Source organism: Leptonychotes weddellii, chromosome 1, assembly GCF_054177405.1.
Source record: "Leptonychotes weddellii isolate Sample4059 chromosome 1, ASM5417740v2, whole genome shotgun sequence".
In the NCBI taxonomy this organism is placed as follows: Eukaryota; Metazoa; Chordata; class Mammalia; order Carnivora; family Phocidae; genus Leptonychotes; species Leptonychotes weddellii.
Genome location: NC_138369.1, coordinates 45567851 through 45585974, shown reverse-complemented (window position 1 = coordinate 45585974; position 18124 = coordinate 45567851). Strand labels below are relative to the sequence as shown.

At 41.6% G+C, this 18124-nt stretch overlaps 1 protein-coding gene across 8 annotated transcripts in view; it reads left to right on the top strand.

The window, feature by feature from the left end:
* Window positions 1-439: 439 nt before the first annotated feature.
* The window catches only part of TAMM41 (TAM41 mitochondrial translocator assembly and maintenance homolog), a 49099-nt gene continuing 31414 nt past the window's right edge, over window positions 440-18124 (top strand). The window contains exons 1-4 of one of the 8 annotated variants that reach the window (XM_081822444.1): window positions 440-833; window positions 3328-3510; window positions 5898-5990; window positions 13873-14023. In XM_081822444.1, the coding sequence (XP_081678570.1) occupies window positions 699-833; window positions 3328-3510; window positions 5898-5990; window positions 13873-14023 (562 nt within the window). In that variant the 5' untranslated portion in view covers window positions 440-698. The other 7 variants (XM_081822434.1, XM_006734046.3, XM_081822494.1 and 4 more) reach the window with 7 other exon arrangements.

Sequence of the window (18124 nt, the reverse complement as noted above, 5' to 3'; positions counted from 1 at the left end):
CCTCCCGCTACCTTCTTCTTCTTTTTTTCTTAACATATATTGCATTATTTGTTTCAGAGGTACAGATCTGAGATTCAACAGTCTTGCACAATTCACAGCGCTTACCAGAGCACATACCCTCCCCAGTGTCTATCACTCAGTCACCCCATCCCTCCCACCCCACCCCCCACTCCAACAACACTCAGTTTGTTTCCTGCGACTAAGAATTCCTCATATCAGTGAGATCATATGATACATGTCTTTCTCTGCAAAAACGGATTCTTAAGGCTCAAAAGCAGTTCAGTTAGCTGACACTCTCCGCACCCCTGTCTCCCAAGTCACTGGTCCGGGCGGCCAGCCTGCAGTGCGCTCCTCCGACCGCCAGGGGTCTTCACGGAGCCCTCGCGTTCCCCACCCGCGGAGGAGCGTCTTCTCTTGCGCCTTTGAAGCGCGTATGCACGCGAGAGGCGTGGTCGGGACTGCCGGCCACCCGGGCCTTGACCCTGCGCTTCTCAGGCTTCGGCTGGCGCTGGCCTGTGGTCCGAGTCCTCGCTCGTCCCTCCGGTTCCCACCCCCGGCTGCAGCCTTCTGCTGTCCCGGCCGGTCCCCGACTTCCATCTCCCCAACTTTAACCGGCTGCCCCGGTATCGGTTCCCCGGCCCGCTGTCCTCTGCCCTGCCCTGCTCCGCCAGGGGTCCCTGTCTCTGAGCCTCAGCCCCATGGCGCTGCAGGCGCTGCAGAGCTCGGGGGTGGCCTTCCGCAAGATCCTGTCTCATTTCCCCGAGGAGCTGAGCCTGGCTTTCGCCTACGGCTCCGGGGTGTACCGCCAGGTGGGGCCCAGTTCAGACCAGAAGGTGAGCCTGGCCCCGGGGCAGGCCCCACGCCGGGAATCGGCCTGTTCCCACGCCGTCCCTTTTGCCGTAGAGCCCTAGAGCTGCTCCTCTACTCTGCGCACTGCACGTATCAACTAGCAAAATACAACCCGTAGCAAAGTGTTCCTAGTATAATGACATCATAAGCTGAGTTTTGAAGGATAAGTAGGAGCCCACTTCGGTCTGGAACAGGAGATGCAATTATGCGGAGGGCAAAGCTGATGGAGAGGCAAGATGGAAGACAGGAAATATTTGCCCGGTGCTGGTTCGGTGTGCTCAGCCTTGGCTGATCATTGGCGTTATCTGAGAAACTTTAAAATGCTGATGCCTGGGTTCCACTTGTGCAGATTCTGATTTACTTGGTCTGGAATGAGACTTGGGGCTTCGGGAATTTTAAAAACTTCCCTGGTGATTCTAATGCGTAGCCAAATTTGAGTCTCATCTGCAGCTGTGGGAGAAAGTACAAAATGATGCTCCTGACTTCAGGAAGCTGACGGGTAGTTGTAGGGCCAGGGCAGATGCAGTGAAGTTACCTACAAAAGTTAATGGGTGACCAGTATATTTACCCACGCTCAGGACATTTAACAAGAGTCTATTTAGGACCAGAAGTTGTTACTCTTCAAAGTTGCCTGACTGCAACAGCAGTGAGGGTACAGTTTGCCTTATGATTGCAGACTTTTTTTCTGTAAATAAAGGGGAAAAAAGTTTGCTTCCAAGGTGGAAACAAGATTCAAGACATAGAGCAGTGGAGTGGCAGGCAGATATTTTCATTTAAATGAGGCTGTTACTGACTTTCTCCACTAAGGCTTTAGAGCTTTTGCTAAGTTAACAAAAAAAGCAAGAGTCTAAATATAGACGTTTTCTGGTGAACCGTATTTTTACTTGCTGTAGTTCACGCACAGCCTACCAATTCATTGTCATCTTAGTTTATTAAACTAAGGAAATGATTGAGATAGGGCCTCCTGGCTTTGGACACCTGACTGTAATCTGTTTTTAGGTTAAAGTTTGCCTGTTCACTTCCTGGTAAGGCCGTCTATACTGTTGCTTGGATTTCTGTTTCCCAACTATACTGTGTTTAAGTAATACTTTGCTTTAAGTTGACAACATATGAAAAATTATAGATGGTGGGTATATAAGAAATTACAGATTATTATAGGCTAGTTATTTTTTCTAACATACGTTAACATAATTATACATTTTTAAAAAACATGTCCACCCCAAATCTTAAGTTTCACCAGTGGTTTGTGGTTTTTGAGAAACTTAGAGCAGGCCTTAGCCTCCTGATTCAATAGCCACCTCTTCATTTTTCCATGGAGATTTTCCTTTGGGTAGGCCTGGAGGAACCCTTCCCTTTGCCTCGCCCTCATTCCCTACAAGATAACAAGTCTTATGGATTCCAGCACGAAATCTCAGATCAGTCCCTACCCTCAGTGCCTCACTTAATGTCTTTTCATTTCTCACCCGGAGTTTTGCTGTTAGCCTCCTGTGTGGTTCCCCACCTTTAATCATCCTTCCCTCCAGTGAGCGCTTCTGCAGGAAAATTTTTTAGCATGGCAACCCAGCCTCCCTTTCTGGACTCCCTTGGTTGTGTTCTGTTCCAGCATATCAAACTAAATGCAGCACCCAGAACATGCCTAGCTCTTATAACCACAAGAGTGCTTTCCTTTAGCAAGACTCCCTTCCCTTCCCCCTATACTTCCACCAAGCCTGCTTAACTCTTGCACATTCTTCAAGACTCAGATTTATCAGATAAAAGAATGTAATTTCATAGCAAAATCTCTCATTTCTGTTCTGACCCCATTCTGAGTGAAATTAGTACATTTTGCATTCCTCTATCAAGTTCATTTAGTGATAATTTGTCTATTCTCCCCAGTAGACTTTCTTTACCTCTACCCCAGAATCTATCAGAGCTCCTTGTAGGTGCTCAGTGAGTGGTTGGAGAATGGGTAAGAGTTAAAATAACTTATTTCCTATGACATAATGCTTTTCAGAGCTTATCCATCCTGTGTTATTTGAGCTGGAAGAAAAGTGGAACACATTTAGCTACATTTAGATGAAAGCCATGTGGCATAAGGTTCAGCACTCAGAATTTGGAACCAGACTCTGTGTGCCGCTCACTAGCTTTGTGTCCATGGGCATGGTTCTTACTCTGTGCCTTGGTTTCCTTTCCTATAAAATTGGGATAGTATCAGTACCTACCTTGTAGGATTGTTCTGAGGATAGAATGAACTACGATACATATGAAGTATTTGGAAGAGTGCCGGCAGGACAATACATATGGAGGAAGCATTGTTATTACTATGCGTGTTGATGAAAACGAGCTCAGACTGGTTCCAGAGACTTGCTTAAATTTCTGATGACAGCTCAGGTCCTCTGTTTCTTAATCATAATGGCATAGAATTTTAGAGCTTTCCACTCTATATAGATGCCTTTTGAGGAATTAAAACTAAAATCATTCTCTTTTCTTCATTCCCAGAATGCCATGCTGGACTTTGTTTTCACAGTAGATGACCCTGTTGCATGGCATTCAAAGAACCTGAAAAAAAATTGGAACCATTACTCTTTCCTAAAAGTTTTGGGGCCCAAGATTATCACCACTATCCAGAATAACTATGGTGCTGGAGTCTACTATAATCCATTGGTCATGTGTGATGGTAGGGTAAGTGACTTTGGATGTTTGTCTTAACTTGGGCGGTTATTAAATATTAGAATACTAGCTGACTGTATATGTTCTTGCAGTCAGGAAACGTTCACATTCCTGCTGAATAAAGGTGACTGAGAAAGACTATCTTTAATTATTGCCTTTGGCCAGTGCTTCTCAAATTTGAGTGAGCATCAGACCTCCTAGAGGGCCTCTTGGACACACAGATTGCTAGGCCCCACCCCAGAGTTTCTGATTCCGTAGGTCTGGGGTGAGGTTTGAGGATTTGTTTTTTGTTTTTTTTTTAATTGAGATATAATTATATAACATTGTGTTAGTTTTGGGTGTACAGTGTAATGATTTGATGTATGTATGTATTGCAAGATGATTACCACCACAATAAGTTTAGTTAACATTCATCATCACACATAGTTACATTTTTTTTTCTCTTGTGATGGGAACTTTTAAGATTTACTCCCTTAGTAACAAGGATTTGCATTTCTAACAGCTTCCAAATCATGCTGATGCTGCTGGTCTGGAAAACACGCTTTGAGAACCACTGGTTTGGTCAGTGGGACGAATACTCAGGCCCACTAAGGATGAGGGTATCACAGGTAGTCAAGAGCATGTGATGCCACGCGATAAGAACCTTGGTGCCAGCAAGTGGGTAGAATTTGAGGATGCACCCCATCTCCCTGTTGGAGAGCAGATAAGCACAGATCCCAGCCAAGGGCTGGCTGACGGCAGGAACCCTGCCGAACTTTCACACGAAGGGGCCCAATCTCTAAGAGAGCTGCCAAGAACTGGGCAGGACTGCAGCCTAAGAGGACCAATGGGGGACTAAGTCATATACCCCCTAGAGATGAGCTGGGCTGCCATTGACAGACAGGTTCCAGCAGCTGTACTGGTTCTGCTCTGTGCTGCTGATGGCTTTGAGAAGTTTTCCTTTGATGTGCTGATGAATCACCTGAGGATCTCGTTGAAATACAGATTATGATTCAATTGGTCTGGAATGGAGCTTGAGATTTTGCATTTTTTGATGAGCTCCCAGGTGATGCTGATACTCCCGGTCAATGAACCAGGCTTGGAAGGGCAGGAGGTTGGAGTACTGACTTAGGAAGGATTTTGAAGACCTGTCTGAACTTGGCGGGAATGAGTACTCTGATTGATTGGTGATGTCTGTATAGCATTTGGGCCAAATGTTTACTTTTCTGGTTGAGGTCTAATCCTGCTCCAACCTGCATTTTGCAGTTGAGGAAATGAGGATTCAGAGAATGGACATGACTTCCAGAAGGTCATGTAACTAGTTATAACGTGAGAGGCCCCTCCAGGGGGCCAGGGGTGTTTCCATTACTTCCCAGCTGTTATGTGCCTGCCTTAAGAAGGGCTTTCTGCTGTGTTGTGTCCAGATTGGAGGGAAGATGGTGGCTCAGTGCAGTTTTCCACATCTACTTTAGTCATGCCAAACACGTAGCTTTGTTCTTTCTCCATAATTAGTATTATGCTGGGCCTATCTCTAATTAGTGGTTTCAAACAATATTACAAGCTCCAGTAACCAAATGTTGGGGCATAATTATATGCCAAAGGGACTGTACTTTTTAATTGAAATTCTTTAGCTACTTTTTAGATATTTGTAGCCTGAGAAGGCTGTTTGGATACTGAAGTTTAGCAAAGTGAGTCTGAAGTTATTTGTTGAAGCAAATGAGATTCTGTAACCTGGAACAACTACATTCAAGGTTTGTACAAATTGCTTTTGAAATGAGCTTGGCCATAATTCCATGTGTTTAGCTCTGATAAAGATGTTTAATTTTTGGATGTGGCTTTGTAATTATAAAAGTGTTGGAAATACTTAATAGTGAAAGAGAAATTCACCATGTAAAAGATGTTGGTGAAAACTTCTACTTAAAGAAAATGTCTTGTACTCTGTGATGAAATGAATATTGGAAGCCCAGACCGACATTCAGGGACCTAGTTTTTACTCAGCTACTAATGGTGCCACCTTGGGCACGCCATTTATTAGGCTTATTTCTCAAATGAGAAGTATGAACTCTATCTTTGCTTCTCAAACTGTCTGTGGTGCAGACCCAGTTTTTATTTCTAATTCAGTGAGGACCAATATGTGCTAGATAGCCTCTAAGAGCCCTTGTGCCTTTAACATCACAAGAGCCTGAGTGAAGATAGTGATCACTTGAACTCGCATCCCTGAGGGACAAATCAGTCTTGGAAACTAATCCTTTGTGAAGGATTTTGGTGGAGATGTGTGTTTTCACAAGGCAGAGATTTTAAGTGGCTTTGGAAAGCAACGTGCTATTCTGGTCAGAAATTTTTTTCCTTATATTTTGCATTTGCAAAAGCAACAGTGTGGCATTTTGTTCTCTTTCATGCCCATATCTTTTCTTTTCTAGCTTATCAAATATGGGGTCATTAGCACTAACATTTTGATTGAAGATCTCCTCAACTGGAATAGCTTATATGTTGCTGGACGACTCCAAAAACCGGTGAGCAAGTGTCTTATTGGCTGCCACAGTTAGGGATGTCTCTCCTCTCTGAACCGCACCCTGCTTTGATCTGTGTGATTGCAATGAGATGGAACGCCAAGAAACAAATGAATTTCAGACTCCTTTTACTCCCTATAGAATTTAGTGCCAAACAATACCCAGATATTACCCATGCTACTCCTGCCTTCTCTCTAAGGATACTCGAATTGTGGAATGGATAAAGCTCAGAGTCACTGCATTTGGGCTTGGGAGGATGGCAGAAGAGGTGCCCAGTGCCTCAGTGGAACCTCTGTCAGCATGACCCAGATCACCATTCCAGAATGTAAGTGCCGTGGTGCACGCTTTGTCAGCCGTGCCTGGGACAGTGCCTGGGACATAGTAAGCATTCAGAAAACATTTGTTGAATAAGTGAATGAATCAGGTAGTCATTCAGAAGGGAGTAGATCCTGATTCCCTTTCTTACCGTCCTCAGGCCAGTGGTGAGATCCTGTTATAAAGTCTTTCCTTCATTTAGGATACTGCTGGAGGAGGCTCTGGGGGATAGGCTTCCCCCTGAGTTTTAATAGAAACAAAACAGGAAAAAGGTGGAAAGGACTTGAACTTTTTTTTTTTAAAGATTTATTTATTTATGGGGTGCCTAGGTGGCTCAGTCGGTTAAGCGGCTGCCTTCGGCTTGGGTCATGATCCCAGGGTCCTGGGATCGAGCCCCGCATCGGGCTCCCTGCTCAGCGGGGAGCCTGCTTCTCCCTCTCCCTCTGCCTTCCTCTCTGCGTACTTGTTCTCTCTCTCTCTCTCTCTGTCAAATAAATAAATAAAATCTTTAAAAAAAAAAAAGATTTATTTATTTATTATTTTAGAGAGAGAGAGAGAGAGAGCGCGCAGGGGGAGGAGCGGAGAGGGAGGGAGAGAATCTCAAGCAGACTCCCTGCTGAGCACAGAGTCTGACTCAGGACTCCATCAAACAACCCTGAGATCATGACCCAAGCCGAAATCAAGAGGACTGAGCCACCCAGGCGCCCCAAAGAACTTGAACTTTTTTTTTTTTTTGAGATTTTATTTATTTATTTGACAGAAAGAGACACACAGAGAGAGGGAACACAAGCAGGGGGAGTGGGAGAGGGAGAAGCAGGCTTCCCGCCGAGCAGGGAGCCCGACACGGGGATCGGGGATCATGACCTGAGCCAAAGACAGACACTTAACGACTGAGCCACCCAGGCGCCCCAGGACTTGAACTTTTGACATTGTATTTGCATATTATGTTCCCTTTTTTTTTTTTTTTAAGATTTTATTTATTTATTTGAGAGAGAGAGCACATGAGAGTGGGGAGGGTCAGAGGGAGAAGCAGACTCCCCGCCAAACAGGGAGCCCGATGCGGGACTCGATCCAGGGACTCCAGGATCATGACCTGAGCCGAAGGCAGTCGCTTAACCAACTGAGCCACCCAGGCGCCCTATGTTCCTTTTTTTTTTTTTGCAGATATATATAGCCTATTTTCTATGAAGGAGTCTTCATAGTTTAAGAACTATGCAAAATAGTAACAGTTGCTAATCTCACAGCAAGGAACAATTTTCTTTGTGCTGTTAGAGGGTCTCAGGCCCCAAAACAGGGTACATGGATTGTTCTCAAATGTCTCCCATAAGAGTGATTCTGCTGCTCCCCTTTTTGTCAGTTATGGCAAAAAATTAGGGATTTATACAAGCTTACCTCACTTGGTTGTGTCATAAAAATCTCTGTTGAGCAGCACGTGGGTGGCTCAGTCGGTTAAGCATCCAACTCTTAATTTCAGCTCAGGTCATGATCTCAGGGTCGTGAGATCGAGCCCTGCCTCAGGCTCTGTGCTGGGTGTGGAGCCTGCTTAAGATTCTCTCTCCCTCTCCTCTGCCCCTCCCCCCACCCAAATCTCTATTAATATACACGGGTGGTCACAGTTCTCTTGCCTTGCTTCTGGACTTAGAATTTAATGGTGTAGCTCATTAAAACATCCAGAAACACTTGATGAGAGCAATAGGTATATGGGTATGTCCATATATAAAAATTTGTCAAGCTGTACTCTTTAGATTTGTGCATTTCACTATGTAATTTTTACTTCAGTAAAAACATTTTTTTAAAGATTTATTTGAGAGAGAATGTGTGTGCGCATGTGCGTGCAAGCGGGAAGAGGGGCAGAGGGAGAGGCAGAGAATTCTGGAGCAGACTTCCCACTGAGTGTGGAGCCTGACTTGAGGCTCTATACCAGGACCTTGAGATCATGACCTGAGCCAGAATCAAGAGTTGGCCACTCAGCTGACTGAGCCACTCAGGCACCCCAGTAAAACATTTTTTATTAAGTCCAGAAACAATAGGCTTACTGAAATAATTTCATATTTATGTAAATGATTTTCTCATTTCTAAGCTGGATAAAGATAATCCAGTAAAGCTGGATAGTTAGTAAAATAATTGAATGAATAGAAATAATTGAAAATTTGTAAATATTAATTTTCCTTCCAAATTTTTTTCTTTCTTTTTTCTTTTTTTTAGTTTATAAAATATGGGGGCACCTGGCTGGCTCAGTCAGTGGAGTGTGCAACTCTCGATCTCGGGGTTGTGAGTTCAAGCCCCATGATGTAATTAGAGAGGACTTAAAAACATAAAAAAAATTTAAAAATAAAATAAATTTACAAAATATGTAGCTTAATGGGAATAGTAATGAAAGCGGAATTAGAAGCCTTAGGTCTTATTCATTCCTGCCACTTGTTAGCTGTTTATGTGAATTTAGGAAACTTGTTTTATCTTTTTGAACCTCAGTTAATTTATCTGTAGGATGGAGTAACAATACAGTACTTGCCCTCACAAAGGTGTTGACAAGTGGAAGTAGAATGATAAAGCCGGAAAGAACAGGGGTGTTTTAGAATCAGATGTAGGGTTTGGGTCCCAGCTATGACACTCCCCAGCTATGTGACCCTGCACCAGTGACTTAATTTCCCTGAGCCTTGGGACATCCTTCTCTGGATTAGGCTGATGACATCAACCTTAAAAGGCATTTGGGAAATGCCTAGATCTAAAATGCCTAGCACTTAGTAGATACTCAGGAAATGATCATTCCTTTCTCTTTGTCCTTGCCTATCTCAGAGTTATTTTGAGATAAAATGAGATTTTGAATGTGAAAATGTTGTATTATTCTCTGTGCTATGCGTTGTGCTTGGAATATTTCAATTTTTTTCTTTTAAATAAGCTTTAGAAAATGAAACGCCATGAAATCTCAGAATTTAGCACTGGAAATGACCTCAGATTTCATCTAAATGTCACATATCCTGATAAAATAAAAACAGCAATTCAAGACCAGTAGTAGCTGCTACAGTCATCTTGATAAAAACTGCATTTCTCAGCTAACTTGGGAAAGAAAATGTTATTGAGAACAATGACTGTTCTTCAAGCTTACTAAACTAATAACTCAAGAAAATTAGGCTATCTTAAGACTCATTTGAAAGTGTTGAGCATAACACATGGTAAAAAATTATAAATGGGTGAATTAACTCTTTCACCATTTGCATTTTCCCTGTCACATGGAAATTACTGCTAATCAGAATTGTCAGTGGTAATGATCTTTTTAAACCAGTTATTTTTACCGCTAGATGGCAGCAAATAGTAATCAAACGTGAACAAATCTGCTGAAAAGACAGGGTTGGTAGCCTTGTGGACAAAAAAAAAAAATAGGTGAAGGTCTTAGAATTGTGAGAATATGAGTACAAGTTCTTTGTTTTTATATATTTTAAAAGAAAGAGGTATTTTAAATTATATTGTCTAAAGCTCTAAAATTGTCTTCCATATTGCAAATAGAACAGAATTTCTCAATTCAAGTCTTTAAAAGGAATATACAGAGGGTGTATGGGAACTCTCTGTATTTTCCAGTCAGTTTTGCTATGACTCTAAAACTACTCTAAAAAAATAAAGTTTATTAATAATATTTTCAAAATATAAAGGAGTACCTTGCTTAAAAAGATGGACTTTTTGGAAAAAAATTGAGTGTAAATTAAATTTCTATCATACTTTACCATTAACGTACACCATAATTGAGGTTAGATAAGTCATTTTTATTTCTAGTGCAGTTTTAAGTTTCTGAGTCACTTACCAAGACATTTTTCAAGAAAAGAGCCATGAAATTTAAAGTAGTTAATAGAATCTTGTGGCCAGTTCTTTTTTAAGTCAAAAGAATCCTAAAGTAATATTAATAGTCATTTCCTAATCTATTTAACATAAGTCTGGATTTTTGTATTTCATGTTGTTTTTAGTGTATAGATAATTTGGCTTGAATTTTTAAAGCATTCTCATTGACATACAGTAGTATTTTGCTACCTTGTTAAGAGGATTTTAATTTATTTTAATGTGTTCATTCCAATATTTTCTCTTTTATTTGCTAGTAATATAGCTTTTTTATAACATAAATTATTGAGATAGAATTCATATATCATACAATTCAACCATTTAAAGTGTACAGTGGTTTTTAGTATATTCACGGTTTTGCAATTATTATCGTATAATAACTTCATTGATTTACTTTTTGTGGCTAGAAAAATCCCAGTGGTATTATAGATCCCTGAAAGAGAGCTGGAAGACCTGACTTACTGGTCTTGGCTCTGCCCGACTGTGAGCAAATGTTTGTGCCCCTAGCCTTTGAAATGCAAAATTTGAGCCATTAATTTACTTATTCAAGAGACAAGTTTCTTCTCTGTGGATGCTAAAAGAATAAAAAAATAACACCACATTGCTGGCCCTGGAAGAACCCACAGTCCAACAGGTAGATGATAAGGTTTCATCCAACTCGAATGTTCAGTGTTTCTTCTTGGTCCTCAAGCAGTGACCATTTAGAAAAATTAACTTTTCTGGCCATTTGGAATGGAAAACTTCTATGGGAAGTGCCATTTGGTTACTGGTTGAGTGTTTGAAGGCTAGGTAGGGCCTTGTTCTTTGTGACTATAACTTCACTGTTTGCAATTCAAGAACTGTCTCCATGTGACTGTATTATAGAGGAGACCACATGTGACTCTTTTTTTTCTATCTTGCAAGGTACTCACAAATCTCTCAAGTTGAAAGTCCCTTCAAGCTTTACCCCTTCCTCTCTCCAGTAACGATTTTCCCCTTGGCAGTGTTAATGCTATCTATGCGGTTCAGGTTGGGGCATTCCCAGTCAGACACAAACAGCTATTCACAAATCTGAGGACTTTCTTTTTTTCCCAGGCCTCTCTGGCAGTGTCCCGAGTTCACTGGCTTTTCACTCTGAGCCACAAATAACAGTGCTGCCGAGACAAGTGCCTAGGTCACCTTACACTGGAGAGCCAGATCAGCACAGTTGCAGTCTTCTGAGTTGACATTTTTCCTTTGAGTAAGGATGCTTTTATTTTTACTCTCTTAACCTTAAATAGCAAACAGACTGCTTTTTTACAACCGAAATAGAATGACTTTCTGGGAGAATAAGTGTATTGCTTTAAATAAGAAGATTTCCCCAAACTTACTCTCATTTGTTAGCATCTCAGAATAACTTCTGTTTTCACTGAGTTTCTGTAAAAGCCACCAAAAAGAGAGAGGACGAAGACTTATTGAGCAGGACCTGGTTGAGGATGAAGAACAGGAATTTGGAAGTAAACAGGCTTTGTAGGGTGGTAGAAAGAGCTCTGGGTAAATCAGGGACCTACTACCGGTATGCCACTACTTCTCAAAGGAAGATCTTTTAACCCTCTGGGCCTCAGTTTCCCCATTGGTAAGATGAGAAGCTTGCCCTCCTAGATCTGTGATTCTATATGGAATACAAAGCCTGGGAAAGTTATTCAAGGAATGAACACTGGAGTTATATAGGAACTTCACGTTTCTTTTAATCATCTTTCAAGATAAGAAGTTAACCAGAACAACAATAACAAAAAAGTTAACCAGAACAGATACCTAACTGAATGCATGAGAATAATTCAAAAAATTTAGAGCTGGATCTGCCAAGTATAAGGGTGTTACCCTGATTTTTGCCATCAACTCATTATGCAACATTGGGCAAGTCATGCTACTGGACTGCACCTTCGTTTTCCTTTCTGCAGATGATTGCAGTAATGCTAAACTCACCCAAGTGCTGAAAGGCTTAATTAAGGGCTATTAAGTGCTGTAATTACAAGGGAGGAGTTGGTAGTATTGAATAAAGTGGTTTACCTACCATATGAGAGGTTTGGGTATTATAAATATTCCCTTAGAAAAAAAGTAGGGACAAAAGGTAGAAGATAGAAGTTAGACTCTTAAGTTAATAAAATAGTTATGTTTTATACTGTCATTTTTGGCAATTAAAAAAAGAAGAAACTACTTTGAGACATACATCAGCCTTTTTCCTTGCTGTCTAATAAAATTCTAATTTAGTTTTCTGATAGTGTATGCCTTTTTTTTTTCTGATGGTATATGTCTTTTAGTGCCATCTTAATTTTTCTCAGAAATCATCTTTATTTGACAGATAAAAGGCAACTTGAGCCCTGTTTTCTAGAATTGGGGAAGATTTGGTGACAGCACTAAATGGTTTACAGAAGGTGGATACATTTCAGATAGGTGAGGGTCCTTTTTAGGGATTTGTAGACTCTTTCCTTGTTTATAGACAATCAGTCAGAAGTGGCCTGACTGATTTAAAGCCTGATTAAGCCTGGTGGTTTAAAAAGATTATACCGGGAGTGTAAATTGGCCCAACCACTCTGAAGAGCCATTTGGCATTTCTACTTCTAAATATATACCTGAGAGCCGTGGTTCTCAAAATGTGGTTCCTGGACCGCCTGGGAACTTGTTAGAAATGTATATTTTCAGGCCTGACTCAGATCTCCTAGTCAGAAATACTGGGGGATGGGCCTAATAATATGCATTTTAACAAGCTCTCCCAAGTGATTGTGGTGCTTGCTAAAGGTGAGAATCTCTGGCCCAGGGAAGCTTGTATTGCGCCCAAAGACACAGAAGGAAGCTCACTAACCAACAACCTTATCAATTTGATTCTGTTATTAACCCCATTTTACTGATAAGGAATTATGGCCATAGTCACAGAGCTAGTAAGAGATGGAGCTGGGTCTTGAACACATTTTCTTAACTACAGTGCAGTCTTCAAAACAGAGTCTCAGAACAGACTGAGCAATTTGTATTTTAATGGATTTGAGGCAAGTCAAAGAGAGTACCTTCTGTGTATTCAGGAGAAAAATCCTTTTTTATTGATCAAGGCATTCACTAGTACATTAGGTGCTTTACATTTATTATTTGATTCAATCTTTGTAACAATTCTTTGATGCACATTTATCGCCATTTTATAGATGAGGACTTAAGTTCAGAGAAGTTAAGTAATTTGTCCAATTTCACACAGCTAGTAAATACCTAGACCTGAGCCCATACCTACCCCCAAACCCATACTGTTTCTACTGTAGCTAATTTCCTTTCCTTTTTTCCTTAGTCAGGTTCAAAATCAGTTCAAAATAAAGCATGAAGTGCTTAGGTTATATATGGATAAGGACAGAGGTGAGTTCTAAATAAAGAAATAAAATGCCTTTATCTACCATAAAATTAAGTAAATAACAATGAGATTATACAATTTAAAAATACAGAATTTCCCAAAGGATGTTTATTTCATTTATACTGACTTTTTTAAAACCCATGGAGAATTTCCTCATTTAAGAGAAATATTTATTTTGTTTTCTTTCCTGTATCATGATATCTTTAATTCTGGCATAAAACACAAACCCTTGGGATTGCTTATTAGAATAATAATTATTTCGTGTCTACTGGCCTAATATTCCAAGATCTTCAGGGCTAAGAGTTTGGGATAGTTCCAGTGCATGTGTAAACCCATAGCTTGACTGATAGTCCACTTCGACATTTTTCTTCTAAATGTTCTGCTTTTTTGCAGGTAAAAATCATAGCAATGAATGAGAATGTTGCTCTTAGGTCAGCCCTTGATAAAAATCTGAAGAGTGCTGTGACCACAGCTTTCCTCATGCTCCCCGAAAGCTTTTCTGAAGAAGACCTCTTTATAGAGATCGCCGGACTCTCTTATTCAGGTTAGTAGATTTGGGCTCACATTTTCTGCAGGAAGGAGATATGTTATTTGAAGAACATGCAAACAAACATCCTGCTCCTCTACACTGGAGCTGCGGCCCCGCTGCTCCTGGATCCCACCACTTTCTGTGCAGGTGACTGCAAGAACCCCATGATCTGCCTCCTTGCCTCCAAGGGCTCTTTCTGTCCACATCTGTATGTAGATCACCCCAGGATAGTCTTGTTGTTACTATTCATTTTCATTTTGAAACAATTTCAAACTGACAGAAAAGTTTTAATAATACAAAAATTCTCGTATGCCCTTTCCCTGACTTTGCCAATTTTAATGTTTCACCACATTTGTGTTATCATCCTCTTTGTCCCGGTGATTTTCCAACTTGAGTGTGCATTAGAATCCCCTGGAGGTACTGGGCGCACCCCCACACAGCTGCTTTGGCAGGTTTGGGGTGGAGCCTAAGAATTTGTGTTTCTAGCAAGTGGATGATGCCAATGCTTCTCCAGGGATCCCACTTAGAAAACCACTGCCCTCTCTGTACCTGTAAATACTGTATTATGTATTTTATTTTTCTGAACTATTTGAGAGTAGCTCACACATATCCTGTCCCCTTCAGGCCACGTATTTCCAATATATGTTCCCCAAGAACAAGGACATTCTCTTCCATAACCACAGCACAGTTACCAAATTCAGGAAATTTCACACTGATACAGTACTTTTTTTTTTTTTAAGATTTTATTTATTTGACAGAGAGAGCACAAACAGAAGGAGATAGAAGGAGAAGCACGTTCCCAGCTGAGCAAGGAGCCCCATGTGGGACTCGATCCCAGGACCCTGGGATCATGACCTGGGCCGAAGGCAGCCGCTTAACCAGCTGAGCCACCCAGGCGTCCCGATACAGTACTTTTATCAGATTGATGATCCATAGTCCATATGTTGTCAGTAGTCCCAGTGATGTTCTTTTCCTCTCAAGTACACAGTCTAGTCAAGGATCATATTTATTAAGATGCCCTGTCTCTTCTATCTTTTAATCTGGAACACTTCCTTAGCCTTTCTTTGTCTTACATGACATTCACATTTTGAGTCTCAGACCAGTGATGTGTGTGCCTGATAAGCAGAGTTTTGCCTCTTCTGAGCAATCAGTGGTGAGACATTTGAAAATGAAGCAAATCCCCTGCTTCTTATCAAACCTTCCCTCTTAGATCGAGCATTAATTGATGATTCTTGCTCCAGTCTTTACTACGATGGTTACAAAGTGGCGACTTTCCAAGTTCACCTCTCCTTGCCCATTAAGGAAAAGCTTTCCCTTCTTCCCCATTCATTAGTTTATTTATCTAAATCTTAACTTCCTTTCCCTCTCTCCTTAAACCAGTGTGTTCCTCAGAGATGTCAGGGGCCCCTTCAAAGGGAGAGGGGAAAGCTGAGAAGATAGAGCCCCTAGCCCCTCATCCTTCCTGTTTAATGTATTAAGGATCCATGTAAAATTTTATTTACAAAAAAGTAGCCTGCTACTTAAAAAACAGTTTGAAACCACGGTCTTAAGTAAATGTCTTCTTTCCCAGCTTTTAAGTGTGAGTCAAAGAACTCTATGCTGAAAACATTGCAAAAGAGTTTACTCATTTTCTGAATCCATGTACAGATAAGAGTTCATGGAAATATAATGCTGAAAGAGACCGTAAAAGCCTTGTTCTCCAGGCTTTTTCCCAAAATGCAGCTAGCAGGACTACAGCTGCGGTCGCAACACTGGAGAGAAAGGAAGTGACGTAACCTCAGTCTTGGTCGCTTCCAGCTCCACATGGCAGCATCCCTGCCTTTCAACAGGAAGTGGGGGGGTGGGGGGCAGAGGCTGCTGTGGCTAGGTACCAGAGTGAATGGGCCTGCGTGCAATGTGTGGGGAAAGCGGGTCACCCTATTAGGGTGATTCCCTCCCCTTGCTCCCCTGTGAAAAAAGATGGACCCAAAACCTTTTATGAAGGGGGTTAACTTTGTGGGAGAATGATGCAGAGCCAATTTCTACTTTGCCCACACCACTGCCACTCCTCCATTTCCTCCCCAGTGATTGACATCAGCGTAGTGTCAGGTGGCTTCTAGGAGTTCCTCTGAATTCTGAACATTGACTAAGGAAGTTTCTCGAATGGCATAACCGCCTTTTACCTTTTAGCAGACTTCAAGTTAGCATGCAAGCTGCTATCAATCTGTAGCTAACTTTTGCTTTGCCTCCTGGGAGGGCTGTGTTTTATACTGGTTTCTCCTGTACTGTGAGACATGTACAAAGTGTTCAGTAAGTGCTTGCTGACTCAGAGCGGTATCATCGTCTGTTTTGCTGCTTTTATAATTGTTATGAAGGGCTGCTGTGTAGTAGTGCTGTACCAGACACAATAAGTGCGTGGGTAAGTAGATAAGGTGGTAGGATAGATCTATAGATAAATCGATCATTGGTTCCGTCGTTGAATCCTCACACGACTGTTGAACAGATATTCCCCGCGTGCCTTCCATGTGCCACACGCTGCGCTAGGCCCCAGGTGTACACTGCTCAGCCTGACACGAGTAAGACTCCTTGTGGGGTTCATGTTCCCTTAGGCAGAGGGAGACAGTCAGGAAGCAGAAAGGTCATTTCAGAGAGCAGTAAGTGCAATGAAGAAAAGAAAAGAAATCCTGAGGAGGGCCACCTCTACCTTGGATAGGCAGGGAGGGCCCTCTAAAGTGGTGCTGTCTGAGTTCAGATCTATTGGTGGCAAGGAGTCCACCCCACGCTGCTGGGAGAAGGGCAGACTGGGAGAGTTGCTTCCTAAGAGGCAGGTCCTATCCTTGCTGCCCCTGATTCCGGCTTACTCAGCTTCCAGTTTCTCCCATTTCTCATCTCGTCTCCTCTTGCTCCCTTGCCATTATATTATTTATTGCTCAACCCAGACTTGGATCTGAGAATTTGGCCAAGGATCCTACATTACTCATTTCACTGAGGTTGGCTTCTTTATACTGCAAAACTTAGGACACGACCCTTGGCACATCCTCTCCACAGGGAACTGATTCCAACTCTGTGCAGTCCCTAGTTTATGAATGAGACACTTTCCAAAAAGCATTCTATATGCCAGTTGTTTAGAACTGGGAACATATTTTTCCACTAAGACAACATTATATGCTGCTCCTAAGCCAGAACACTGTATAATTAATGGTTATCTACTCCGTAATATAATGAAATTAGAGTAGAATAGTGAGGATAGGGAAGGATGTAGGCCCTGCAGGTAGATGCCTTTCATAGGTATGAGACCCGCCCCAGGCCATGTGTTGAAAGGCAAGCCTTTCCTCCTGTCTTTCCTAGACTTCTGAGAACCCATTATCCTTGAACTGATTGGATTCTACCCTGTCGCCAAACCTCCCAAGCCCCCAGAATATTCTAAACTACAAATTACCCACCAATCTCATTTTTATTTACAACTTTGACATTTATTTTCCACTCGAGAGAGAATACGTTGCTCCTAACCTGCGTAGGTTAGCATTTCTCCCTGGAAGGGGGTAGGGTTGGGGAGACAGGAAACAGCATCTCTCCATGTTATTAGACAAGTTCCTGCCAGTAGTTACTAGCAGAGGCAAGATCTGTCTGTATTACTAGTAGTAATAATAACCCCTTACGTTTTATATAGTATTTAAGGATCATTTTGACTGCCTTGGGGTTGGTATTGATGACATTGTTGTAAATGATGGTGAGAAAGGAGTAGGTGGAAGATGAGAGCCTGCAAAATTGGGGAGGAGAAAGCTTTCTAATCCTTCAGTTATTCTTAGAAGTCAGCATTTAAGTAAACAGAAAAGGAAAACCAAATGAGCTTTAAAGGGTCACCTTGACCTTTCTCATGTAAGTACAAACCATTAAAATGACTAATTTTACATAATGATCCTGGTTTAACATTTATCAAATGAATCAGCGTCCCATACCTCATGAAGAATTAAAGCTATAATTTCTGCTCTAAAGAACTTCACATTAATAAATATGCAGTCATAGTGAGTCAATGATAGACTTAAAAAACAACACGTATAGAAAAGACAGGGAGTGTGAAAGAACACGGCTTGTTTAGGGAATCAGGAATAGATTGATGTGACTGAAGTCCATGGC